Source organism: Ceratosolen solmsi, unplaced genomic scaffold, assembly GCF_000503995.2.
Source record: "Ceratosolen solmsi marchali unplaced genomic scaffold, CerSol_1.0 scaffold10, whole genome shotgun sequence".
Taxonomy (NCBI): domain Eukaryota; kingdom Metazoa; phylum Arthropoda; class Insecta; order Hymenoptera; family Agaonidae; genus Ceratosolen; species Ceratosolen solmsi.
Genome location: NW_011948412.1, coordinates 1,176,822 through 1,201,781, shown reverse-complemented (window position 1 = coordinate 1,201,781; position 24,960 = coordinate 1,176,822). Strand labels below are relative to the sequence as shown.

The 24,960-nt window shown below is 23.4% G+C and overlaps 1 protein-coding gene across 1 annotated transcript in view; it reads right to left on the bottom strand.

Annotated features, from left to right (window-relative positions):
- The window catches only part of Ipk1 (Inositol phosphate kinase 1), a 36,767-nt gene extending 23,370 nt beyond the window's left edge, over positions 1 to 13,397 (bottom strand). The window contains exon 1 of the mRNA XM_011501842.1: positions 13,229 to 13,397. Coding sequence (XP_011500144.1) covers positions 13,229 to 13,393 — 165 coding nt within the window. The 5' untranslated portion in view covers positions 13,394 to 13,397. The remainder of the gene's footprint in view (positions 1 to 13,228) is intronic.
- Positions 13,398 to 24,960: the final 11,563 nt, after the last annotated feature.

Below are 24,960 nucleotides of genomic sequence, written 5' to 3'. Positions count from 1 at the left end.
TCTCTTTATATCTTTTAAATTATTTGAATCTTATAAATAGTAATATAACATTTAAATGATCAAACTATTAATAAATAATTATAAGTTTTATATATACTTATTTATATTTATACTAACTTTTTATTTATCATAAACATGAATGAAATTTTTTATATGATAGTATTTAAATATTTTTATATTACTTGTTAAAAATACCGTTAACATTATTAGAGTCGTTATTAATTAAATGACCGATAAGTTGATCAAGGTAATTAGATCCAAATATTTAAAACATTTATTTTAGCTGTATAAATATTGTTTTTCAACTTAGCAGAACTAATTGATGGTTGTATTATTAAACTGAAAATTAAAAAAAAATTTAAAATCCATATCTAATTGTTTATTGAAACGTATAATTACAATTATATAGCGTTGCATATAATTAACTTAATCAGCCAGCCTATGAAGATTTTCGTACATCCAGAAATCATTCTATTCCAAAATCTAATAGAGTATAAAAATAGTCTGTTCGAGTTTTTTGAAATTAATGTAGTCAATATATTTTATATAATATTAACTACAATTTATATAATTCTAATAAAAATTAAATATTAATAAAAATAGTATAATTTATAAAAATGATACCTTTAAACTAACTAAATCTTTAAATCGCAGAATGATTGAAGTAATTTTTTAACCTAATAATTCCAAAGCACAATCATTTTCTTAATAGATAATAATTATCTTATATAATAGATATTAACCTATTTTACATGACTTCACATAAAAATATTTACTATGTGCGCGCACACACATATGTATTTATTTATTTATTAATCTATTTATAATTAGAGGAATTAAAAATTTTTAAATCAAAGATTCCTCTTCAATATTTAAATTTTCTAAAGAAAATAAAATACATTTCATATAGCAGCAGTCAAAATTTAAGTTTTACAAGTCTCACTTGTTCTGTGTAAGATGTCTTTAGATGTTTCTATTTTTATTTAAACATTTACATACATATAGACGTAGTAATAAAAAAATCAAATCTAATAACTATTAAAGCGTATTATTAAAATTAAATCAAAGATATAATAACATTTCATCTTTTTTACAATATCGCAAATAAAAAAATTAATGTATTTAACAAATATTTTGAAAATGTTTGAAATCAGAATGAGAATGCAATTATTATAATATTTTTAATAAAATTGAAATATTTAAATTTCTTAAAACCAAGATAATATAATTATTTTTCTATCATACAAGTATATATATATATATATATACACTTAAATATATATTTTTTAATATTATTGAAAATATTATTAAAAACAAGTTTTATTACCAATATGTCGATTATAAAATATCATGTTGGATCAATCAATGGAAGCTTCAACAAAATAAAGGATTCATTAAATTATAAGTATCTGCAAAGACAACTACTACAATGCAATATATTTATAATATGCCTTATTTGCATAACGCAGATACATATTATTATACACTTTATAATCGACGGTGTATTCAATGATTCATGTGCAACTACTACAGTGAAGAAATAAATAAGTATGTATATATAAAAATTTAATTGATAAGTAAAATATATTTCAAAATTTTGTTTACATTAAAAAAAATAATTTCAAACTTTGAAACTAAATTAATAAGAAATATATAAATTAAATTTTTTCCTTGTATCTTTTAAGTGTTATATAAAATAAATGATGTATTAATAAAAATAAAACGTTAGTTTTAATGTAAAACTATTTATTCAGATTGTCTTGTTTAGAAATTATAAATGTAAATCGATATTTCTTACATTAATATAATTAATATTTATTCTCTTTTTATTTCATAAATATATACGATTGTATTACACTTAAAGGAATAAACAACTTGTAATATAAACAAAAGTTTTAATTCAAATTACCCTATAATATGGCAAATTTTCTAATTAAATATATAACTGAAAAATCAGTACAATTGGTATCTACAAAATATTTAATTTGACATCTAACGGTTGTTTAAGGGGCCGAGTAGCGATACAAATAAAAGAATATTGATCGTCCATTTCACAATAAGCGCCACCAAGTGCTTGTACTGTAATATTCAAAGTCGATGATAACCTGATTCGTTTGAATTTCCAAGAGTTGAAATGACTACGTGAGCACCATCCCAATCCACAATGCATCAGCGTGGCAAAGGGATTTCAGAATTCTTGTTTAATTACCATGTAAACGCTTACTTTATTCAAGCCCACATTGTCATTCCAAAAACCATATTAAACCCTTAATAACGTCACTTGCAATAAACGACGACAACCGGGAAGAAAAGCACATGCGGTTGCTCGTGATGCTGATGGTAGCACGTGACGCGGAATGCCTGCGCAAAAAATAGTCGACCGGTTTCACGGAAAATGTGCTCTCTTGCTGATATAGATTATCCAGGGCGAGGTTTTACACACCGGATGCAAGTCGTCGGCTAGCTAAAAAGACGGCATCACTTTTAAAACCATCGACTCACCTCACCTTCATCATCTGCCTCTTGGAATTTACAAATATAGGAATAATTCTCATTTCTTCAATGTACGTGATCAGCTAAGCTAGCTGTGCTATTTGGCTGAATTAAAACTATCATTTTGTATTACTTATATTTTAAATATAAATATTTAGGAACTTAAGACTCTTGATTCTGTTTTTTAAATAATTGACATAAGTAATATACGTGATATGTATATGTTTACTTAACATTAAATCTCTAGTCTTTGAAAGTAAAAAAAATGTCAATTCTAAAATGATTTATACAATCGACTTGTTCACTAATGTCGTCTAATAATTGTTAATACAATAAAGAGAGATAAAAGTTTTATTGTTTTATTGTTTTTTAATTTTTAAAAATCGGAATTATACAAATAAATTTATATTGTGTTCGTTAGTTTTCATATAATAATATCTTAAGCTAGATTATCCGATATTAACAAAATAATATATCTGTTTCCAATTGCATTTCTTACAAACGCATTGTTTTCTTATGTATTTCTTGGCTATACTTTTAGCCTAAAAATATGAGTAAAATGTAATTTCAAATAGTTTTATGTAGATGATACAAGGAGTTTAAGAAAGTCTTTCGAAAGAATGCTAAAAAATTAATTTATAAACAAAGTGTTTAAGTATCTCGAAATAAGAAATAAAACTTAATTAAATGAATTAATGATTTCAATTTTTCTTAGATAATTGTGAAAAATATTTAATAACATATTTAAAATTATAAGTCAATATTAGTCGATATTACAATAATTGAATTTGAAAGATTTAAAATTTTAAACTTAAAATTCAAGTTCGTATAATACAATTATAATAAAATAATCGTATAGTACAAATACAATAAAGTATCACAAAATATTAGAATAAGTATATATCATACTATATTTGCTCCTATTTTGATAAGGATAAATATATACTACAAGAGTGTATGAGACACAAATATACTGATATTACAAGTTTAGGAAAACAAATTTATGTGAAATAATAAAAGATCGATGTTTTAAGAAATACATTGTTAAAATATTCCATCACAAAGATGGATACCTTTTTATCTAACTAATAAATATTTATATCAATATAATTCATTATATTATTTTAATTTTTTATGTAAAAATTAAATAAAAAGAACTATAATTGTCCAATATTAAATAACAAAGGTGTATTGTTCAATTGCCTAATATGAAAAAAGCATAATAAAAGATTTCTAGTATTATAACATACATTAGTAAATCAAACTAATTTATATGATATATATTATTTTACAAATTTATAATTCATCACTCTCAATATGTAAATGAAAGAGATTATGTATGCGTATGTCCCGTTAATCAGCTGATCGATACACACAATTATAACAACGCATTGAAGATGCATAAAGAAAATGCATACTTTTTACAATACCCTTTCATATTTTAAGTCAATATTTAAAAAAATATCATTTATAGACCTGCACAAAATTTTGTATTAATAAAAATTGGAAATTTGACATAATGACATAATATTCTGTAAAAGATTTAATTTTCTTACATTTATTGATCAAAACTTTATATTACATCTTAATTGTAATCTTAATTATAATTAATTAATTAATCTTAATACAATTAGAGTTATTATATTTTCGAGTTACATATTATTGGATAGTTGTAAAATTACCATATATATATACATATCCAGTATCCTAAACTTGAACAATTTTTATTGTATAATTCTTTGTAAGTGCAGATCAAATTGTATAATTCATAATTACTTTTGTTCTTTCTCTCAAATTAGACATACATTATTTATTTTTATTATTCTATATTTTTAATAAATTTCTGTTTTATAAATATACATATTATATTAAATGAAAAGCATTAAAAATATATACGCATAGACATAAAAATATAATAATAAATACATGCCACTTAAATTAATATCCAAAGAATTAAATAGGACTACGTCATTACTGATAAACAATGGAAAATAAAAATAAAAATAGTAATATACCTAAATTCATTTCATAATTTCTACTAAATCAGCTTGCTAAATCAAAATGAAATTGGCAAAGTTAAATAATTGTTAAGTTACAGCCATGGGTTAAATACGTATTTTAGTATTTAAAAACATTTACGTATTTGAAAAAAATATCGATTTTCTACGATTATAAATTAATTAAATAGGGGAAAATAAAGATGCTAAAATAGTCGTATTTATATAACATATTTATAATCTCTTAATGATCAATGCATTGTAAATCATTATGATATGTAATAAATTTATGATTTCGGTATTTCAATAAACAACTTCAAATAAATATACTGTCTTTCAAATAAATGGAATTCCAATTTAGGTTTAGGTTTCTTAATTGATGATGAATAAATATGATCGACCTAAAAGATCATGCTTATTTATAACAAAACAGATAATCAGTGATTAAAATAAATAAGTTCCTATGATATAAAAAAAATTTATTTCGAATCGGTATTAAAAATCGTATAAAATAAAATAATTTTCTTCACTTTATGAATTGAATTAAAATACTTGAATTCATACTAAAAAATACCTATATAATTTTGTAATTTACACAAAATATCGGACACACTTTCGGGATGTATAATAATAAACTACGATAAAATTTGAATATTATTGTCATTAAAAGTTAAGTTCAAACAAATATTAAGCCAATTACTATTAAAATCAATAAAATATTTACAAGGTTTTAGAGTATTTATTTATAGAATTTTACCATATAACCATTAAGATTTTGTTTAATACTTGTTTTGAATATGTTACATATACAAATTAAAATGTGGGTTTTTCTAAGTAGAAATATGTGATATTTCTAAAACTAAATATCATAAATAAATTAAAAGTATATTTATATAATATAATTATTTTTAGGATTTTGTGATTTATATTTTTGGTGTATTAAAAATATTATCTACATACAGAAATTAATTAGTAAATAGCACAAATATTAAATAAATAGATAAAAAATAATTTTATTTATATTCAAATAAGTTGTATACCAAATTCCAAATTTCCAAAATCAATGAAATTCAATGGTAATATAAATTATTTGATTATTATTGATTCAAAATCATATCTTGAACATTTGGAGATAAGATACTTGAAAATGAAACAGTTTTAATTTATAAAAATACTTATAATATAAAATTATACATATTTATTATGAAATTTTATCAAAGTTTTATATTTTCATTACCAATACATAATTTACCTATATTTGATAGTATAAACAATTTAGTATTCTCGTAAACAATTATTCAGTTTAAATTTATAATTCAAATACAGTTATTTATATATAGTTAAAGCATTTTTATTAATCGAAATTATAAATAACTACTATGTAATGAACCAATAAATATAAATTGTCTGCCGTGAAACATTAAATTACAAGCTGTGTACAGCATAAACCAAGTAAAGCATACATTTATTAATAAATAAAAATGTTAATGTTACGTATCGTGACAAATCCTCAGAGTGAATAATTACAATTGGTCTAATTACCATTTTATTTATTTCGTCAAGAAGTTTGGAAAATCACGGTAATGGAAGTTGTATTTAATCAATTAGCTGTTTTAGGATAATGCATAGTAAAACCTATTTCAGCTATTTGTAAACTTTTGAAACTTCAGAGAGACTTTATTAGAACGAAGTTATAACTGCAGAAACTTACAAGCAGTCAACGGTCAATGATTATTATCAATATCATTCAAATATTGTCCATTATCATTTTCGTTTGCTCCCCTCCGTCAAGTGTCAAACGACCGCACAATTTAACGATAATGAGAGGCTAACTTTAATCATTTACTTGAGCGAACAGATAAGAACAAGATGAACATTCTGTGCTATGCAATAATATATATATATATATATATATATATATATATATAGAGAGAGAGAGAGAGAGAGAGAGAGAGAGAGAGAGGATGAATTTAGTAAACAGTTATCATGAAAACTTGTTAATATTTACATTTTTACAAAAAAATAATAATTGAATTAGCAAGTGATGATGCTTATAATGACTTAATTAAAAATAGACAAGAAATAGACAAGAAATAATTCAAATAGTTAAAGAAAATCCTTCCAAGCCTTTAATTTTCAGCGAGTAAAGTTCTGCAAATAGCAACGAAAATCTTATTAGTTTCATGAAAGAATTAGGTTAATTTCGAATGTATAATGATAGTTAACGTAGGACCAACCAAATACTTAAATCAATAACTAGCATATCGTTAGTATGAAATCTTTAAAAACCATCCTTTTAATTTTAAATACCTGCATGCAATGTTTGATATTTGACAAAATACCACATATACTATGCTCACATTATTAACCATCGTTTTTTAATGGATCACCAAAAAATTCAATTGAATATTTAAAATATACTTCTAATTTTTACTGAATTGTCATTAATAAAATAAGCCTAATTGTCAAGCTTCTTTTCTATTTGTACAATACATATAGCAAATATAAGTACAATGCAAAGTAAATAGAATTTGTTAAACATCGTGAGTTTATGTTCTACAATACATCGCGGATCGTATCCCTTCTCCAATAAAAAATCAAAAACAGTTGGAACGTCAGTGACTTGACAATTAATATAATCGCTCCATTTCCTTAAACAATGTCCATTGTATGGAAAACGAAACGAAACTAATTTTTTTTGTCTATTCCACCGCTCTTGATAGGACCATCGGTAACATCAGACATGCCTTACCAATAGTACTCATTTTTTATTCTCAAACATGCCCGGCCTAATATTAAACTTTGTCGTTAACCACTTTCGGAAAATAAGAAATGTGCTACATAAAAATCAGATACGTCGACGACTAAGCAATTTCTATCTATTTTTAGGGTATGCATGCATACGTCACAAATCGAAGAGTACGTTCTCATCAATCTCCCGTTTAACTTAGCATAAATATTATTTCGTCTATACGCTTGAACTCCTTTTCACAAATGCTTTTTGATCTGTCCGATAGAAACTTGGTTGTAAGTGAAATAATCGTATTAAGGTATGCTTCTCATCGATAATTATCATAAAGCACATTTATTCTTATCGACATTTTCAAGAGTATTTACTATTATGGTGCGATGTAAGGTTCTCCGCTATTATAATTGTATAATTATAGTTGTCAAGAGGATGTGTTAGTTTTATTAAGTTTAACAAACGTGATACTTCGTAAAAAGTTTCAACACGTTGGTATAGTATTATACTCTGTAATAAACATTATTAATTCTGGTACATTATCGTTAAACTGTTAACTCTTGGCTTTAGTGTTATGCCTTGCTTTGCTTGTTCTTATATTGAAGGTTCACAGAATTTTGCTATAACAATGATTTGATAAGTGGGGAAAAGCTCGCATAGAGACGCGTATCAAATTATCATTATGTCATCGTAAAATTGGTCCGAGTCTTGAGCGAATGTTTTCGCAAACCAAAAACATCCGAGCGTTTGAAGCCTCATTCGACTTCAAGTAGCAATAAGTATAAGCCAATCGTAAACCAATTGTCAAATAAAAATCATTTTTAAATTAAAAAAATAGTTTGGCACACTTGCACAATAATTCCATCCTCGATCAGACGGTAGTACATCTTTGTCGCAGCAACAGTGAGCCTCTACAACAACGGCGTAACATTTTGGTAAAATGTGAGCATTTCCAAAACGTGTAAGGTTATCAATGCACAAGAAGAAATATTTAGAAAATCAGAATCAACAATCGGAAAATAAACAGAGTGCGAGCCACTAAATAAGAGACGAGAAGAAACATTTCAGACAGTTCCGTGATGCCGATAATTATCACGGGCTCACTTGTCACGTTACGTTAGGATAACCTAATCGTTATGAATTAATATTGAAATAAGCGGATGCTTCACAATGGAAAGCTGTGCTCTGTCGGGCTTCCATGTTCAACATCAAATTTTAATCCATTCGCTTGAACTGAGCACATTGGCAATCAATTTTTTGTTTTTTTTTTTTTTTTTATTGGAAATTGGATAGTAAGTTAATCGCTTTTCAATCCAGTGCTGTTCATAATTTGAAGCATTCTATGTAATGCGATATTCACATGGCATCTAGCATATAATTTACTTTTTTTCTATATACAATCATATTCACATAACATCTATCTGAGTTTTATTCTCGATAACTTGATAAAAATTACTTCCAAATAGCTGAAAGTCTGCTTGGAATAAATAGCTGTTAAGAATCTTATTTTCAACACATATTTAAACAGAAATTAATTCCGCATTATATATTGATTATAAAATTAAAACTAAAAGATTTTAATTGGTTTAATTTAGGTAAATCGCCTTACCCTTTAATAAAGTAGATCAGAGTATATTTCGGTAGTTATTATTTGCTTCTGTTTACCTATAATTATGTATAAGTACGTCAATAATCACCAAGAATCATTAATGAATTTTTTAAATCTATAATTATAGATCACTTAAAAGTCAGTAATTCTAATGACTGATTGAACAGTAAAAATTTTTAATTATGGTTCAAAAATATGTCAATTAAAAAAATAAAATATTTATCTAATTAATTTGCATAAATTTCGGTTATGATATTTTCAGACAACAAGAGTTACTATGCTTTTACAACCAAAAGTATTATTTGTATTTAATACATTAAAATAATGTATAATTAATATTATAAAATTATTCAAACATCTACATTTTAAACATTTTTAATTTATCTAAATTACAATTTTCATAAAATATCTGTTTCTAACTACACATTATAATTTATGTATTATATCTTACATACTTATTAATAATACATATATTTATTATTATGAAATGGAAATATAGAAAAAACCATAATTATCTATTCTCCACAATATATATGTCATGGATATACATTTTAATAAATCTAATATAAGATCTCAATAATTTACTATTAATTTACAATTATTATGTTTACATTAAATCTTTATAATAATATTATTTAAATACTATATCCATATTACTAATTACCATAAAATATTTTCAAAAAATTATTCTCTAAACTTGCGTAAAAACTATAAACTAGAATTTATAAATATATTAATTCAATTACAACCTTATAATTTAATATTTAGATTTCAAAAATTTTGTACGCACTCCAATCATATTCTAATCAACTTTAATAAAAATCAATGAATTATTTGTTTGAAATTGTAACATTATTTTATTAAAGAAAATACGGTTCTCTATAATTATAAGTATTCTTTAATAATGTAATAAAATATTTTGTATTAGAAATTAATGTAGATAAATATATTACAATATTTCAAAGCAACATAGAAATTTATCATATCTTTGTTATTAATTAATAATGTAGTGAACAAGAAGCCACATTTGAAACTTCGGCAAAGTTTCTCGGTACATAATTAATTAATTTTTACTTCAGATTATTATTTAATATTAATATCAATAATATAATTTATCAATGTTCTAATTCTATATTAATGTAATTAAAGATTTAGAAAATATGAATATCTTATTTAGTTATATAAGTATTGTAATTATATTTGATAATAGAGGTTATTGGATTAGCATTTTGAGAGTTTTTTTTATTAAGTTTAGAATTTAAAATTAAATTTGTATTAAAAATAGAACCATTATATTATAAATATAATAATTCATAATTATCTAAGACTATAGTCATTTAAAATTTTAAATTATTACCAAACACTTTATATAAGAGAATGTTTTCAATATTGTTAGTATAAAAATTGTAAAAAGTACTAATATATATTTACTAATATAATTCCAGATACATAGATTTTCTTAATTTAGCAATCGAATTTATTACTACTCAATTATATTTCCTAAATCATTATTATGGCATCTGCAAAACAAATACTTTAAATAATATAAATTCATAATAGGATTTAAATGGTTCACATAATTATAGGGTGACAATGATTAAATATGAAACTATGATTGTTGTTGCATCCACTAAGAAAAATCTAAAATTATAAATACATCAAAAACTAATTAAATTGTACTTCAATATCGTTGATACGAAAATACTTTTTTCTAAATACAGAATCTATAAATACTAAAATAATAAAAAAATAAAAATATTTGATTAATCGTAGACACAGAAAGGTTAAAAAGTAAAGTTATATATTGATTATTATATATTATTTCAAATTATTGTATTTTAGTTTTAATAAAATATTTTAAAAGTTTAGATTATATTCATTGTCGATTATATCTCATTGTCAATATTATCTTCGTTTTTACTTAAAACATCCATTTTTAGTCATAATTATAAATGCAATAAAATATCCACAGAATTATAATCGTTTTGTTTCAATTGTATCAATACAATTATTGAAATTGCATATATTTTATTATATTGTTCTACAAAATATAAATGCATCATTTTTTAATTTACATTAGAATATATTAAAAGTTACTTAAGCATTCATATTGTAATATGATAACTTGAAACAAAAAAGCATATAGATTAAAAAAGGTAAGGTAAGGGTTTAATAATAATTCAAAGAAGTGTTATTCAAAATTATTTGCGAATATGCTTGTACAGAACTCGAAAAGGCATTGAGGTCATAGTAAGCAACCGCAACCAAAGCGATTTCCAATCTATTCTAGCTGTATGTGCAAAGCGAAAAATATGTAACAGAGACGGTATAAGAACGGTAGTAGAAGCAGCTATAAGTATAAAGAGAATAAAGAAATGAAGCCATAATCCAGATTCGAAAAAAGGCATTCTGGGCCATTGACACTGTACTCGTTATGGATTCTGAGACTGGGCGACGAAGAAAAAGGAAATGAGCATTATAGGAAGTAGGAGTCGTTGACGACAAAAGTTACACAGACCCAAGAGGTTAAAGAACCAGGTCGGCCGGGTGCTTTGTAGCTCAAACATAAGAGAGAGAGAGAGAGAGAGAGAGAGAGAGAGAGAGAAACGCAGCGACATTCCGTTGTTGATGCTGCCTTTGCCGCTCAAGTTAATTCAGAAAAATTTACTATTTCGCTCACTTGTTCTTTTTTATTGTTTTTTTTTCCAATTAGAGCAAAGTATTAAACGTTTCTTATTCAAAATCCCTTTTTTTCAATACAGTATCCACTGCAACGATATTTTAGTGCATAATTGTGCCTTTTTGAAAACGTAAATTAATTTTTATAATTGAGATTTATAATTGAACTTGTAACGTAGTTTTCGAAAAAGATGGATTCAATAACTGTCCATAATAATTAATAGATGAAGTTTATCGCCAATAAAAAAATTAATCTAGTATTTTTTCCTTAATTTTTTATTTCATGGTCAATATTTTAGGACAATAAGTAAAATACTATTTTTATTTTTAGGTATTATTAAATACTAGTCATTATTCTAATCTGAATCATAAATTCATTATTTTCTTGAAAGAAAAAAAGAAACATATCTTATTAAATTATACTAATAATTACTAAATCAAACACCCAGTGATACCAAATAGCCAGTAAGGTATAATTCAACCATTCATTTTATACATTCAAAGAAACCAATAAAGATAAAACGAGAGAAGCATACAGATTTAATGAAATATGAATGTAATTTTTAATAACTTAAATACAAAGTTAAATATAAAGAAAAACATTAAAAACTTAAGATAAAAATAATCCGAGTCAATTTATAGAATTAGTTTTCTTGAATAACTTCATATTAATTCATATATGCTTTATATCTTGTATTAACTTTTAGAAAGGCGAAATAATAAAATTTAAATAAAATTTTATTCCATTGGATTCGTCACGAACTACATGAATTAAATGATAAAAATACCTATTTATTAAAAGAATTAATTTTATATATAAATAGAAAGCAACAAAACTGTTTAAACTGAAATTAATTTTCTACTTGTAAGAATCAATTATTAATCTTGCATTTGTAGTTGCATATATCATTATGCAATAAGTAAATAAATACTTTATAATAATAATAATAATTGTTATGTATCTTTATTAATAATTGTGTACGAAAAACTGCGAGAAATTGTGAAATGAAATATAATACTGTGTTCCTTCAAAAATATTAAATTTGCAATAACCATTAATAATAACTGAAATTATATTTGCGAAAAATGATTAAATAATTTTAATCATTTACAGTAAATAATACTTATATAATTATAATATAATATAATATATATAAACACTATATAATATATAATATAATATAAGCTATCTTGGAATTAGTTAGCAAACTAATTTCCGATCAATCAATTCATTAATCAACTCCTAAAATATTCAATCAAGCATTAATTCAAGAACAATACTAAAATCTTAAAATAATTAATATAAAGAATAAAACATCATTAATTTATACACGTGTATTTGTACATGAGATATGTCATTTCTATACATAAATTTTTGAACATTGAATAACAAAATTAATTTACGCTATATACTATTAAATTAGGCGTTTTACTATAACTCGAATGATAAAATAAAGAAATATTTCGCTTCATTTCTAATATTACAGGTAATTATTCCTTTTCGCAAATAACATACTAGAACAAATAAATAAATTTTAAAAATAAGAATGAGCTGGATAATAGTAAAGATGGCAATGAAACATGAAAGCACACCTGAAGACATTGAGCAAAAAAGAAATAGAAGAAACATAAGACGTAAAAAAAAAATAAAAAAATAAAAACAACTAAACAGAAAATGCGGGTACCATCTATTACAGTTACACTTACCGATGGTAAAGCAACAACAAGGTTAGCATTTCCTTCGCCTCGATAGACGCATCCCTCAATCGGCAGAGAATGAACCAAATATTGCGAAGCATCGGCAGTTGTGGAAATGGATGCCACAGTCATATTCTGCTTTGATAACGCGCTTTTTTCATGTTCGAAAATCATTATAAAACCTGAAAATAATAACGGGCCATGATATTTTATTATTATTATCAATATGATGAATACTACTGGATCAATTCATTGAATAAGTTATGTAAAAGAATCACAACTAGAATTATCTGAAAATTTTTTTATTCATTAGATTCTAATATAATTTAAATGATAATTACACTAAAAACCTACGGAGTTTGAAATTTGATTTTATGCATTGAAATATATTTATTATGCAGTAAATAGTACATATTTTTATTTATTAAAATTATACTTTATTTTATTTAAATTAAAAAATTAATTTTATTAATAAAACACTCAAGCATAAGAAGTCTAAAAAAAATAATTACTTCTTTTACAAAACCTGTGTCAAAAAGCATTCAGACAGAATAGTTGTATAATATACATTATAACTTTATTCTCGATTCTTCTTCGATGTTAACGACCAGAAATTTTATTTATGTATATTATAATATACATATATTTAATATACATTCATTGAAAGACTTTAAAATATATAAAGTAATTGTATATTGCTGATTATTATTAAATAAAAAATAATGTTAGTTCTCTTACAATTTTTATCATACTTTATACTTTGTGCGATTTTTATATTATTTATAAATATATTTCAAGAACATTTGCCGTTTGTAAGTGAAATGCCGTTAAAAATCATATTAAAAGTTTGTACAAAAGTACTTTAAGAAAACTAATTTAATTATATATTTGTAGTCATAATAATGTATCTAATAATATAATTATAATTTAAAAAAAAAAAAACAAATAAATTGAATAAGATACAAATTATAAATTAATTTAGGATTTAAAGTACTTTTTCAAATAGTATTTAAATTTAATTTTATAGTACATTTTCGTAAGCATAACTTAAAAACTATTGCTTTTATGACTGCACTAAATACAATGCCAATTCCATCCCTGCGCTTACGTAATTAAATTAACTTTAGTTTACAAGTACACATTTAAAACTATTTAATGATTTATATCTTTCAAAATATACTAAAACTTTATTGTGAATCAAATCATTTAAAATCATAGAACTAACATTTTATATAATCTTCAATCGTGCATTAATATTTTAATTAATTTAATTTTATTGATCTTATTTTTTCTTCCATTTCGGTACATAATTTAAAAATTTTAATTAATTCAATTAATTTAGTTTTTATCAAGTTAAAACCTTTATTATCATTGCATAAATTGTGTTTATTATATTACAACAAAGCAAAAACAACCGTTATATATATATATATATATATATATATATATGGCATTTAAATATGTATTACTTCAATCTGAAACAACTGTTGCTTAAAGAACGCGAATAAAATTAAAAAAAATTATTAACCTAAATAATAATTAATAAATAATTAATAAATAATGCCCATTAATTCTGTTCTACAACTCTTTGTTTATTCTACATTTGCAGACTTCATCGTTTTGGGGAATTCTATTTACTGATGTTATATTATATTGAGTACAAATATATAATGCAATAATGGCAGCTATAAACTATGAAATTATTACACTATAGCATTGATTAGTTGAAGAATAAATAGAGGACAACAAGGAATGAAAAAGAGCTTTGAGCCTCTTATGAATTCAATTATCTACACTAATGATTATATTGCTCTCAATTTCGTATCATTTAAAAAATTATCATCCTATAAGTGATTGGAACTGAAATAACAATAATAAAATTACAAAAAATTAAAACGAAGACGAAATTAAATTTTTTTTACCTAGTTTGTATAGCTAGTTTTTACACCTATACTTCTTTATTCTGGCATAGGTTTTTGTAAGGTTTTCTCAATATTGTAAAAAATTACCATCGACATACTTATTCTTGACTTTCAGATGACAATAACATGTTTGTCCTGTAACTTATAGTTCCGTAGCTTTAAATAATTACTCACAAAAATGCTGCATCAGTAGGCATTAAATAATGTCATCAAAAATATATTTAAATTATTTTACAATGCCAATAAGCATAAGTTCAAATAATAAAATAAAATCACTATGAATAAGATAATAAGTATATAAATCTCCTCTATAAGTACATGCATCTCACGCTTACATTAATTTTATTATAACAGATAATTCATTAGAGTCCAATGAAATTGCAATTCCATATGTGATTTTATTAGATCCTCCCAGACAAATGTACTGTAATCCTTTTAATCTTAATGTATTTTGTATCTTATTTAATCTTAATGATTTTACAATCGAGTCTGTTATGCAATCAATGTAGTTAACATGGAGTTTCATAAATACAATTTGCTTACAATTGAATTTGCTAATGTTTTAAATAATAAATATTAGAAGCTTATATAAAAAAAAACAAAGAAGAAAACTATTAAGTAATTTTCTTATAAAATAAAAAATCTTTAGCTCTAAAATCTTTAACTCTAAATAATATTAATAATAAATTATGAGTCTAATATTGTGGCAATTCTATTTCGTCAATTTACTGTTTTATCTACTATGAAAAGACTTAATGAAATATTTATAAAATTCAACGAGCTATATTTAAGAGTGCTATAATTGTCTTTATAAGAAAATTTTTATTTTATTGCATTGGTTCGCTGTTTGGTAATTATAAATTTTTAAAACTCATAACCATACCTCATTTAATTAGATAAAAATAATTGAAAATTTTTTTTAAATGTATTAGATATATTACGAAAGCAATAACGTTATACAAATTAATAATATGTTTGTTAACGAATCCATCCCATATTGTTGCAGTGACAGCACAAATAAGCCAACCCTAAAGGTTGAACATAATATTTGAAAAATAAAAATTAGTATACGTATAAAAGTTTGAATTAACTTTAATGGCAAAACCGAGCGATTCATTTGGAAAAAGCCAAGCCGCTCATAAGCAGTGACGGTCGTAAGTAAATCTTGTTAAAGCGAAACGTTGCAGTTAAATTCGAACAAAGCCCTTGCGCACCAAACCAACGGCGAATGTTTCACCACGTCCATTTCCCACGGCCGACTCACATGCACTCCGATGATCTCGATTAAAAGTAAGGATCTTAGCCTCATTCACTCTCATTGCAGAAGCATATCGATCGATCAAAGCGAGTGCTATCGCTTTACTTCCGTGCTGAAAACGTCCTCATATCCGCTCGCGCTTCTCGCACAAAGCACCTCGAGAAGGCCAAGGCGCATGCTGAGAAGGAAGGACCTAACTCGATTATATTTATACATGCAGCACTTTAGGTCGTGTTGCCAGGCCAATTATTCGTATTATCCACTTTTGCGCAAAGGCCAACGACCGCAGACGCTTGAACTCACTCGCTACTGCGCGTACGCTCCTGTGTACATAACGAACAAGGCAAATAGGCGACCGGCGCCACCGCTTCACTTCGTTTCCCTCTACTTTTTATTATTGTATAAGAATAATATTGTATAAGAAATCGTCGATGAGAAGACGGATCCTCCTGCCTTCCCTACATTTTTTCACTCGTTTTATTATTACAAATCATCGTGATCGATCCCTTCTTTAATTCCTTTTTTCTCCATGCGTAGCCCCCCCCCCCCAATTGGAAATCGGAGCAACTTTGTTAAAACGTTGCATTAAAAGAGTAGTTTCTAGCATAACTTAGAACTATTCATTCACACGGCCGTCACTGCTGAAAAAGCGCAGTTACAAATATTAAATTTAGTTTCTGTTGATTATCAAAATGTTGTCTATCAGAGACCCATTTTTAGCAGCTACGTTCGAACTCGGTCTAAGCCATTATTATTATGACTGTCGTTTAAGAACTACTCTACTTAAAATGGCTTATGTACTTCGGGAGATTCATATTTCTTAAACTCAACTATCTTTCACTTGCGAAGGTCAATCAATAACGTATTTCTATAGCGTTATCACCAGTTTACGTATTTCACGCTATGTGTTGTAAAATGCTCGAAATTTTTTATATTTTTGATAATGAAAGAAATTTGCAGCAAGATCTCATAAAACTCTAGTAATTGGATAATATTCAATTTTTTTCTTATTTTAAACTAATTGTTTTAGATAAGATAAATTATTATAAAATCTTAAAAGAAATATAACAACAAATTTTAAATGCAATTGTTTATTATTAGATGTGTAACAGAAAATAGTATAAATAATGATATTACATCATCATTAAATTTAGACAAATATTCTATCTATTGTTTTACATTATAATAGTTGCAAACAATAAGGGAACATGAATAAAATACCTACTAATTGTGTGATATCTAACAGAGCATACAACTATTAATAGCATACTGAAATAATAGATCGCTTATTAAAAATTATTCAATAAAAGAATTTAGTTAAAATTATAGAAAATTATATAATGAATTATCAGGAAAAATTATTTTAAAGAATATTTTCAATAATAAAAAATTAATATTTTCATACGTCAATATTATATCATAAACAATAATATATGCATATAAAGTTATTCTTATGCTTCGTATTGTTAAATAAATTAAATGCGACACTAAAAATTTTTAATTTTTACATCGATAAAAAATATGTTATACAAATTGTGCAATTAAATTAAAAACATGTGCAATTTCAGACTACTTGAACAATAAAAATAACATAACTTAGAATATGCCCTTAAAATGGTTATTTAAAATGGTTTTTACGTCTTAAAATTATAAATATAAATGGTTTTTTTAGCTTATAATCTCTAATTTAGATCTGTGTTTATTCAATTATAAGCATAAACATTTAACAAAATATAAATGTTTATTGTATAGTAAAAAAATAATTTAATATTATTCTACATCTAATAGCAATAATATCTACCTTGTATAAAAAATCAAGTAAAATGTTTTCAACTTAATTCTAATCTACTGGTGGGGGTTAGTATGTACTCATGTACGTACGGGCGCGTGTGCAAATATAAATAAGAAAATAACATATTAAAATAATTACATTTCTTATTTAAAAGTAAACCAAAGTCAAATAAATTAAAGATTTTGTTTCTCTACTTAAACATTAATTATATCATTACGTGTTCGATAAAATAAATATTTATAACAACCCTTCTATGCATGAAATTGCAATGCGTGCATTCTTCATGTTTAATTAGTATGGGCTTTATATTATGAATACATATTATATTTCACTATTTCTAACAACTTATTTCTCAATTTATGTACCAAACAAAAATTGCATCTAAAACATTAAAATAGTCCTAAATTCTAGTTACAGTAATATTAATAAATGTGAGCAAAATAGTTCAGTTATAAATAAATTGTAGAACACGTAAAGAAATAAGATACGGATTAGTATTTTATAGTTTCATAATTTATTTAATAAAGAAATAGATATAGAAAAACTTATCATTTTTCATGCGTAATACTCTTCATTAATTTTTTACACTTTACAGAAAAAACAATTATATGAAAACCATTCGTAAAGAAAAATAAAAAAAAAATGTAAGACCAACTTTATCTCCAATAGAGAAAATATATAAATGATATTGAAAAAAATTTATTAAAAAAAATACAGACTTTTTAGTTTAGTATAATTAATATGTGGCAGATATTCTTTATCAAATTAGTTACATAATCTATTTAATACATAAATTAATAAAAAAAATTTCTATCTAAACTTCAATACCAAATAAAGTTATTATCATGAATTACGTAACTCAAATTGTAAAAAATATTATTTTGTTTTTGAACTTAATACTTTCATTAATTTAAATTGTAAATAACTTTCATAAGAAACTTAAATTTCGATTTTATTAAAAAAATAATTTACTATAATTTATATTAATAGATGTTTTTAAAAAATATATAACCTACGCACGCCCATATCATTCATTGATAATTTATATAAATTTGTATATTTAAAAAAAAATAAAGAATAGTGAAAAAAGTTCTCCTTTTTACTTTTTCAACCGCATCACCAGTGATTATTTCATTATTTATTTTTTATGCTAAGTTAGAATAAAGAAATTAATACATATATTGATTAGACATAATTATCATTAAATAATTATCAATAGATGATTATAAATAGTTCTTCAAAAATATTTGTTTTATTTTATAACTTATTCGAAAATTCATATTATATTTTTCAATATGAAATACTAAATTATTTTTAATATTTAATTTATCAAATTAATCCTTTATTAAGAAACAATAAATTAAACATTAATTTTTCAAAGTCCAAAAATCTTTTGAAATTATAAAACTATAATAAAAGCATATTACATTTTGTGCATTTGTCTAGATAAATCAATTATATTAAAGATTGTATTGTTAACAACAGTATAAATATATACAATAAATTTTTTAAATTCTTTAACGGATCCATTGTAGATTTAAATAGATTTAAATTTATCCATTCAATTTAACGATATATAAAGAAAAATTAAGATCTACATAAATGTGTATATTTTGTATATATATATATAAATTGATATTTACGTTTTATCTTAGAACAGAGATAAGAATGCACTCTATACTTAATAGAAAATTATGCTTTTTAATACTTCACAAGAATCACAAATTTTTTATTTTATTTAAATATCATATAATTACAAATTTAATTACTTTTAAATTTATTATATATATATACGGTATTTTAATTACTAAATCATTTGCTAACACTTCTAGAAAAAGAAACAAACGAATTGAAGATGATTTAGAGTACATTCTGTAATATTTTTCTAAATTAAAGATTATATCTATGTTATAATCATATATAAAAGAAAAAAAATTCTGTTAAAAAATATATATTTTTTTTAATTTTGTTATATATGATTGTATATAGTATTAAATACATATTTGCGTATAGTGTGTGTGCATGTTTTACAAAGTTTATTTGAAATCGCATTTAATTCATTAGTTTCTTATTATTAAAGTGTTATAAAAATGTTCTATTATGAAAATACCATTTCTTAACTATATAATAAATTTAAAAATGAAGTATTATGAAGTACAATTTTCATTACAAATAATTAATGTTGTTTTAAGTTGGAAATAAAATTTATAAATATATTATTAAAATCGAAACAATAATATTTAATACTTTTTTGTTAATATTATAAACATTTAAGATTTAAATAACATATAACTATTTAAGGTGTAAGTATTTTTAAATGCAATTCAAAATCTCAAATATATTACATAAGTTATCTTCCATCATTTGAGAAATATGTTACAAACTAATTATGTAGTGTTGCAAACATTACTGCATAGATGAATGAAAAATGGACTAATTTCATAGTTAAAAATCAAGAATATAATTTATACAGATTTTTATTTTTATAAAATTGCCATTGCAATGTTTCAATATTTTTAAATTTAATAAAACTTATTGATTATTAAAAAGCTTAAATCATAATAAACATTTTAAAAATATATAAATATAACTACATTTTGAAAAATTAAATCTGATGTAATTTTCGAAATACTCTATTGACGAATCTTTCGAGTATTATATGAATACAATTAATATTTAGATTAAAAAATAAAATCAAACCAGGTCACTTTTCTACACCTATAACTATAATGTTCTAATTTTTTTTTGACACCATTGATTGCTTTGTATCCTGTTTCTTAAGAATAAATTACTAAAGAATTTAAAAAATCAAATTTTAACGAACAAATTTGCAAGAGATTACAAACAAATATTGATTTAGGTAAATTATTTATAATAAACTTTCATGTAAATAACATTTTTTGTTATATTTTTTATATATTTAGGATTCCAAGTACTACATTTTGTATTGTTCTAAAACTTAATTAATACTACCAATTAAATATAATATAATTCAGTATTATAACTGCAATAAAACAATAAATATTTTAATATGGTTTAGAATTGTCATTTTTAATATACTTTCATTTTAATGTATATATAACTGGAATATGCAAAATTTTACATAAAACAGTAGTATCTAAAATTAACTTTAAATACAAAGAACAAAAATACAAAAATTGATGAACAATGTTATTCACACTATTAGTTTAATGCTGATGTTCTTATTATAATTGAAAAAATTTTAGAAAATAAAACGTCTTTTTATTATCAATTTATTAAAAACCTACTTTTCATCAAATTAACTCAATTGTATCTTTTTTATTTATTATCTGTAATTAAAGGTCCTTTAGTTTTAAGCATTGTATGAATTAACTTATATCCAGTTATATTTATGTTACATATTTTATTTATAAAGTTATATTTATATTAATTACTTCTTTAATTCCAGTTATTTGTTAATTCCAATTACTATTAAAATATTATTTGAAGTATTTACAATTAATATTCCTTCATAAATTTTAGCATAAGCATTATTGCATAAAGATATATTTTATTGATTTCTTAATTATAAGTTCATATTATTTTGAAATTCAATATTTTCTAATTTTTTCTATCACGTTTAAGTTATTTATCGAGTAGCTGAAATATTGAAACTTATTTTTTATGTAAAAGGTTTCATTTGAAAAGAAAATATTAATTTTACTTAAACTTTAAAATATTAATCTTACAAATATAGAATAAAAATCTGAGATTTATTTACGTTCAGAAATTTTAAAATAAATAAAATAGTAATATAATCGAATATTTTCCTATTTTTCTCTTACAGAATAACATTTTTCGAATTAGAATAACAGTTATAATAGAAAATATAATTTAAAAATTATAATATTTTTATATATTAACCCAATTAATTTAATAATATTTTGTTACTTTTTAATTATTTCAGCTTAGATTAAAAACTACTTTAGATATAGCATAAAGTAGATATTAATATTATTCAAATAGAAATTTGCAGAAATCGTGAAAATTTAATAAAGAACAAATCAAATTAAAAAACGTAATAAATATAACTCTTTAAATCTTTTTAATAAACTGAATGTAATAGAAATATAATGTCATATATCTATTTTTACCTTTTTTAGTTTAAATGTTACATGTTTCTTTTATTTTAATAAAGATAAAAATAATTAATGTATTGTGTAAATATATTATAAATATATTATAATGAAACATCGAATCAATAGTTATTAAAACATTAATAAAAAATTTCATTGTATTTAATAGATAAAATGATTTTTTATTTTTATACTAAGTATAGAATTAGTCTTTTATACTTAGTATAGAAATCTATTTTATTAAAATACTGTATATATATATGCATAAACAATTACTAAACTTTCGTGATGATTCGAAAATATGACGAAAATGGTAAATAATGCCAAAATATATAATTAATCTAATTTTATAGAAAATGAAATTTATTTATGTATTTTTAGTATGTACACCATTCTCAGTTTTATGAAATATAATTTTTTCTTTCCTTTATCATTAGGAATAAATATCAAATTCGTATAAAATAAATTTAAAAAACTTACCTAAATGTTGCTTTTTATTATTATAACAAATATGTAGTACCAATAAAATCATTTTTGTCTTTCATTTTCATTTTTACAAAATTAAATAATTTACCTAGATTTGCTAATCTTATTGTGAATCTGTAGTCATGATAATGCTAATAACGATACATTGAAAAAACTAAATTATAATATGAGTTAATATCATATTGAAACACATTTAGTATAAATAATGCACAATATTTGATTTCGCGATAAATGAATCATTTAATTTGTTTCAAATGATATAACATCGATATTAGCTAATCGATACACTTCACCCAACTACGATATTCGTGTTATCAAAACGCTAATGGACGAAAATTGAAATAATACAGTATTGTTTACTGAACGTACAAGGTGGGTAATAAACAATGCGCCGCCGTAAAATACGCGATGATTGAGACACAGCAACAATGATTTGTTACACTGTGTCGTAATTGATAGTAAAAGAAATTAAACTTCCAAGAACTCTGGACAGCTACGTGGCCAGTCGTATGCGTACGGAAATCGAAGTGCAGGAAGAAACAGCTGACCACCTCGTGCGACGTTGCCAAGTTTTCGATTGAAGCTTATTTTAGGCCTGCCAAACTATACGTTACGCGTTTTTGGATGTGTTCTTTTTGAACTCAACCGAACCCCCTCCCCAATATTGTCAAATATAAATTTATTATAAATAAAAACAAATATAAAAGCATTTCCATTTGGGCATTTGTCAAATTTGAACTTTTACGATTACATACGTTTGCCTATAAATTATAATAAAGACTCAAATTTTTCAAGTAATTACATATGCTATATTGCATATTGTCTATATTCTAATGTGGATCATAAGCATATATTTCAATCACTATGAATAACAAAAATCATAAGTTTAGTATATTCATTAGTTTTGCCACAAATATTATAAAAATGAATATTTGCTAACATAGTTTAATCTACGATGATTTTTATTTTTTAGATGAAAAATTACTTATCACTGTTACGTCAGTAAAAACTCGATTATATATAATCGTTGTTTGTTGAGCTATTTAGAGGTCGTGGTTTATGGTACTTAATTTAAAACTTCTGCTTAGAAAATAAACAAAATTCAATATTTAAAAAAATTTATAGTTACTACACCCGTTAATGCTAATCAAATGTTAACTGTAATATTTTTATTTTAAAAATATTAAAATGATATAAAAATTAACTTCAACAATAAAATAATTTTGAAATATTAAAACTTTACCTGCAGCATGCATACACTTTTTAATAACAAAATAATGACGTACGATTGGATTCATATTTTAAGTCTTTTTAATTGTTTCACAAGTGTGGTATAACCGCGAAAAAAGTAAAAAATTTAAATAGAATTATTTTTAATACTAGTTATTCGCTGAGTGATTTATTATTAATTATAATAGAGGATTCAATATTGATCTGATTAAGCAAGTTGTAATAAAAATAAAAGACCTAAACTAAAAAGAAAAAGAAAAAAAATTAATCAAACAAATTTCATTAGTAAACGAATTTGATTGAACTCAAATTTTTACAGTTAATGTTTAAATAAACAAGAATTATAAGTTTAGTGAATTTAAATTAATAATCAATAATTACATCATAAAAAGCAACATTTCATTTATTGGGTTTTTGTTGGAATAGTTAAAATTTGTGTTACGGAAACTTCATTCCTATCTACCAATATAATATATACATATACTTTTATTATGTGTGTGTGTGTGTGTGTGTGTGTGTGTATAAATATTGTTTTAGAATTAAAAATATATATAATGGGAAAAAACTTGTTTGAACGGTATCGATAAAATAATTAGACGATTAATTAAATCATCCTGCGTTTATTGAAGTAAATACCACGCATGTAATATCACAATCCAGACAATTCGCGTTGTGTAAAATAAGTCTTAATGAAAAATAAGTAAAGGATAAGAACATATAGGATACTTCTTAATTTGTTCTCTAATCAGGAATTGCGTGTATCGTGATATTACGCAACGTGTAATGGTTTGTATTGTGTATATAAGAAATAAAACGCCATACTATTTTTGTATTCATGAAATTTCATAAGCACGAGGCCTTGTTTCATTTTTATTATCAGCATTATTTTATGTATCTCTGTACAAAAACAGTCGAAAAAATTATAGATTCTCCTCTCACATATATACTCGCGCGCA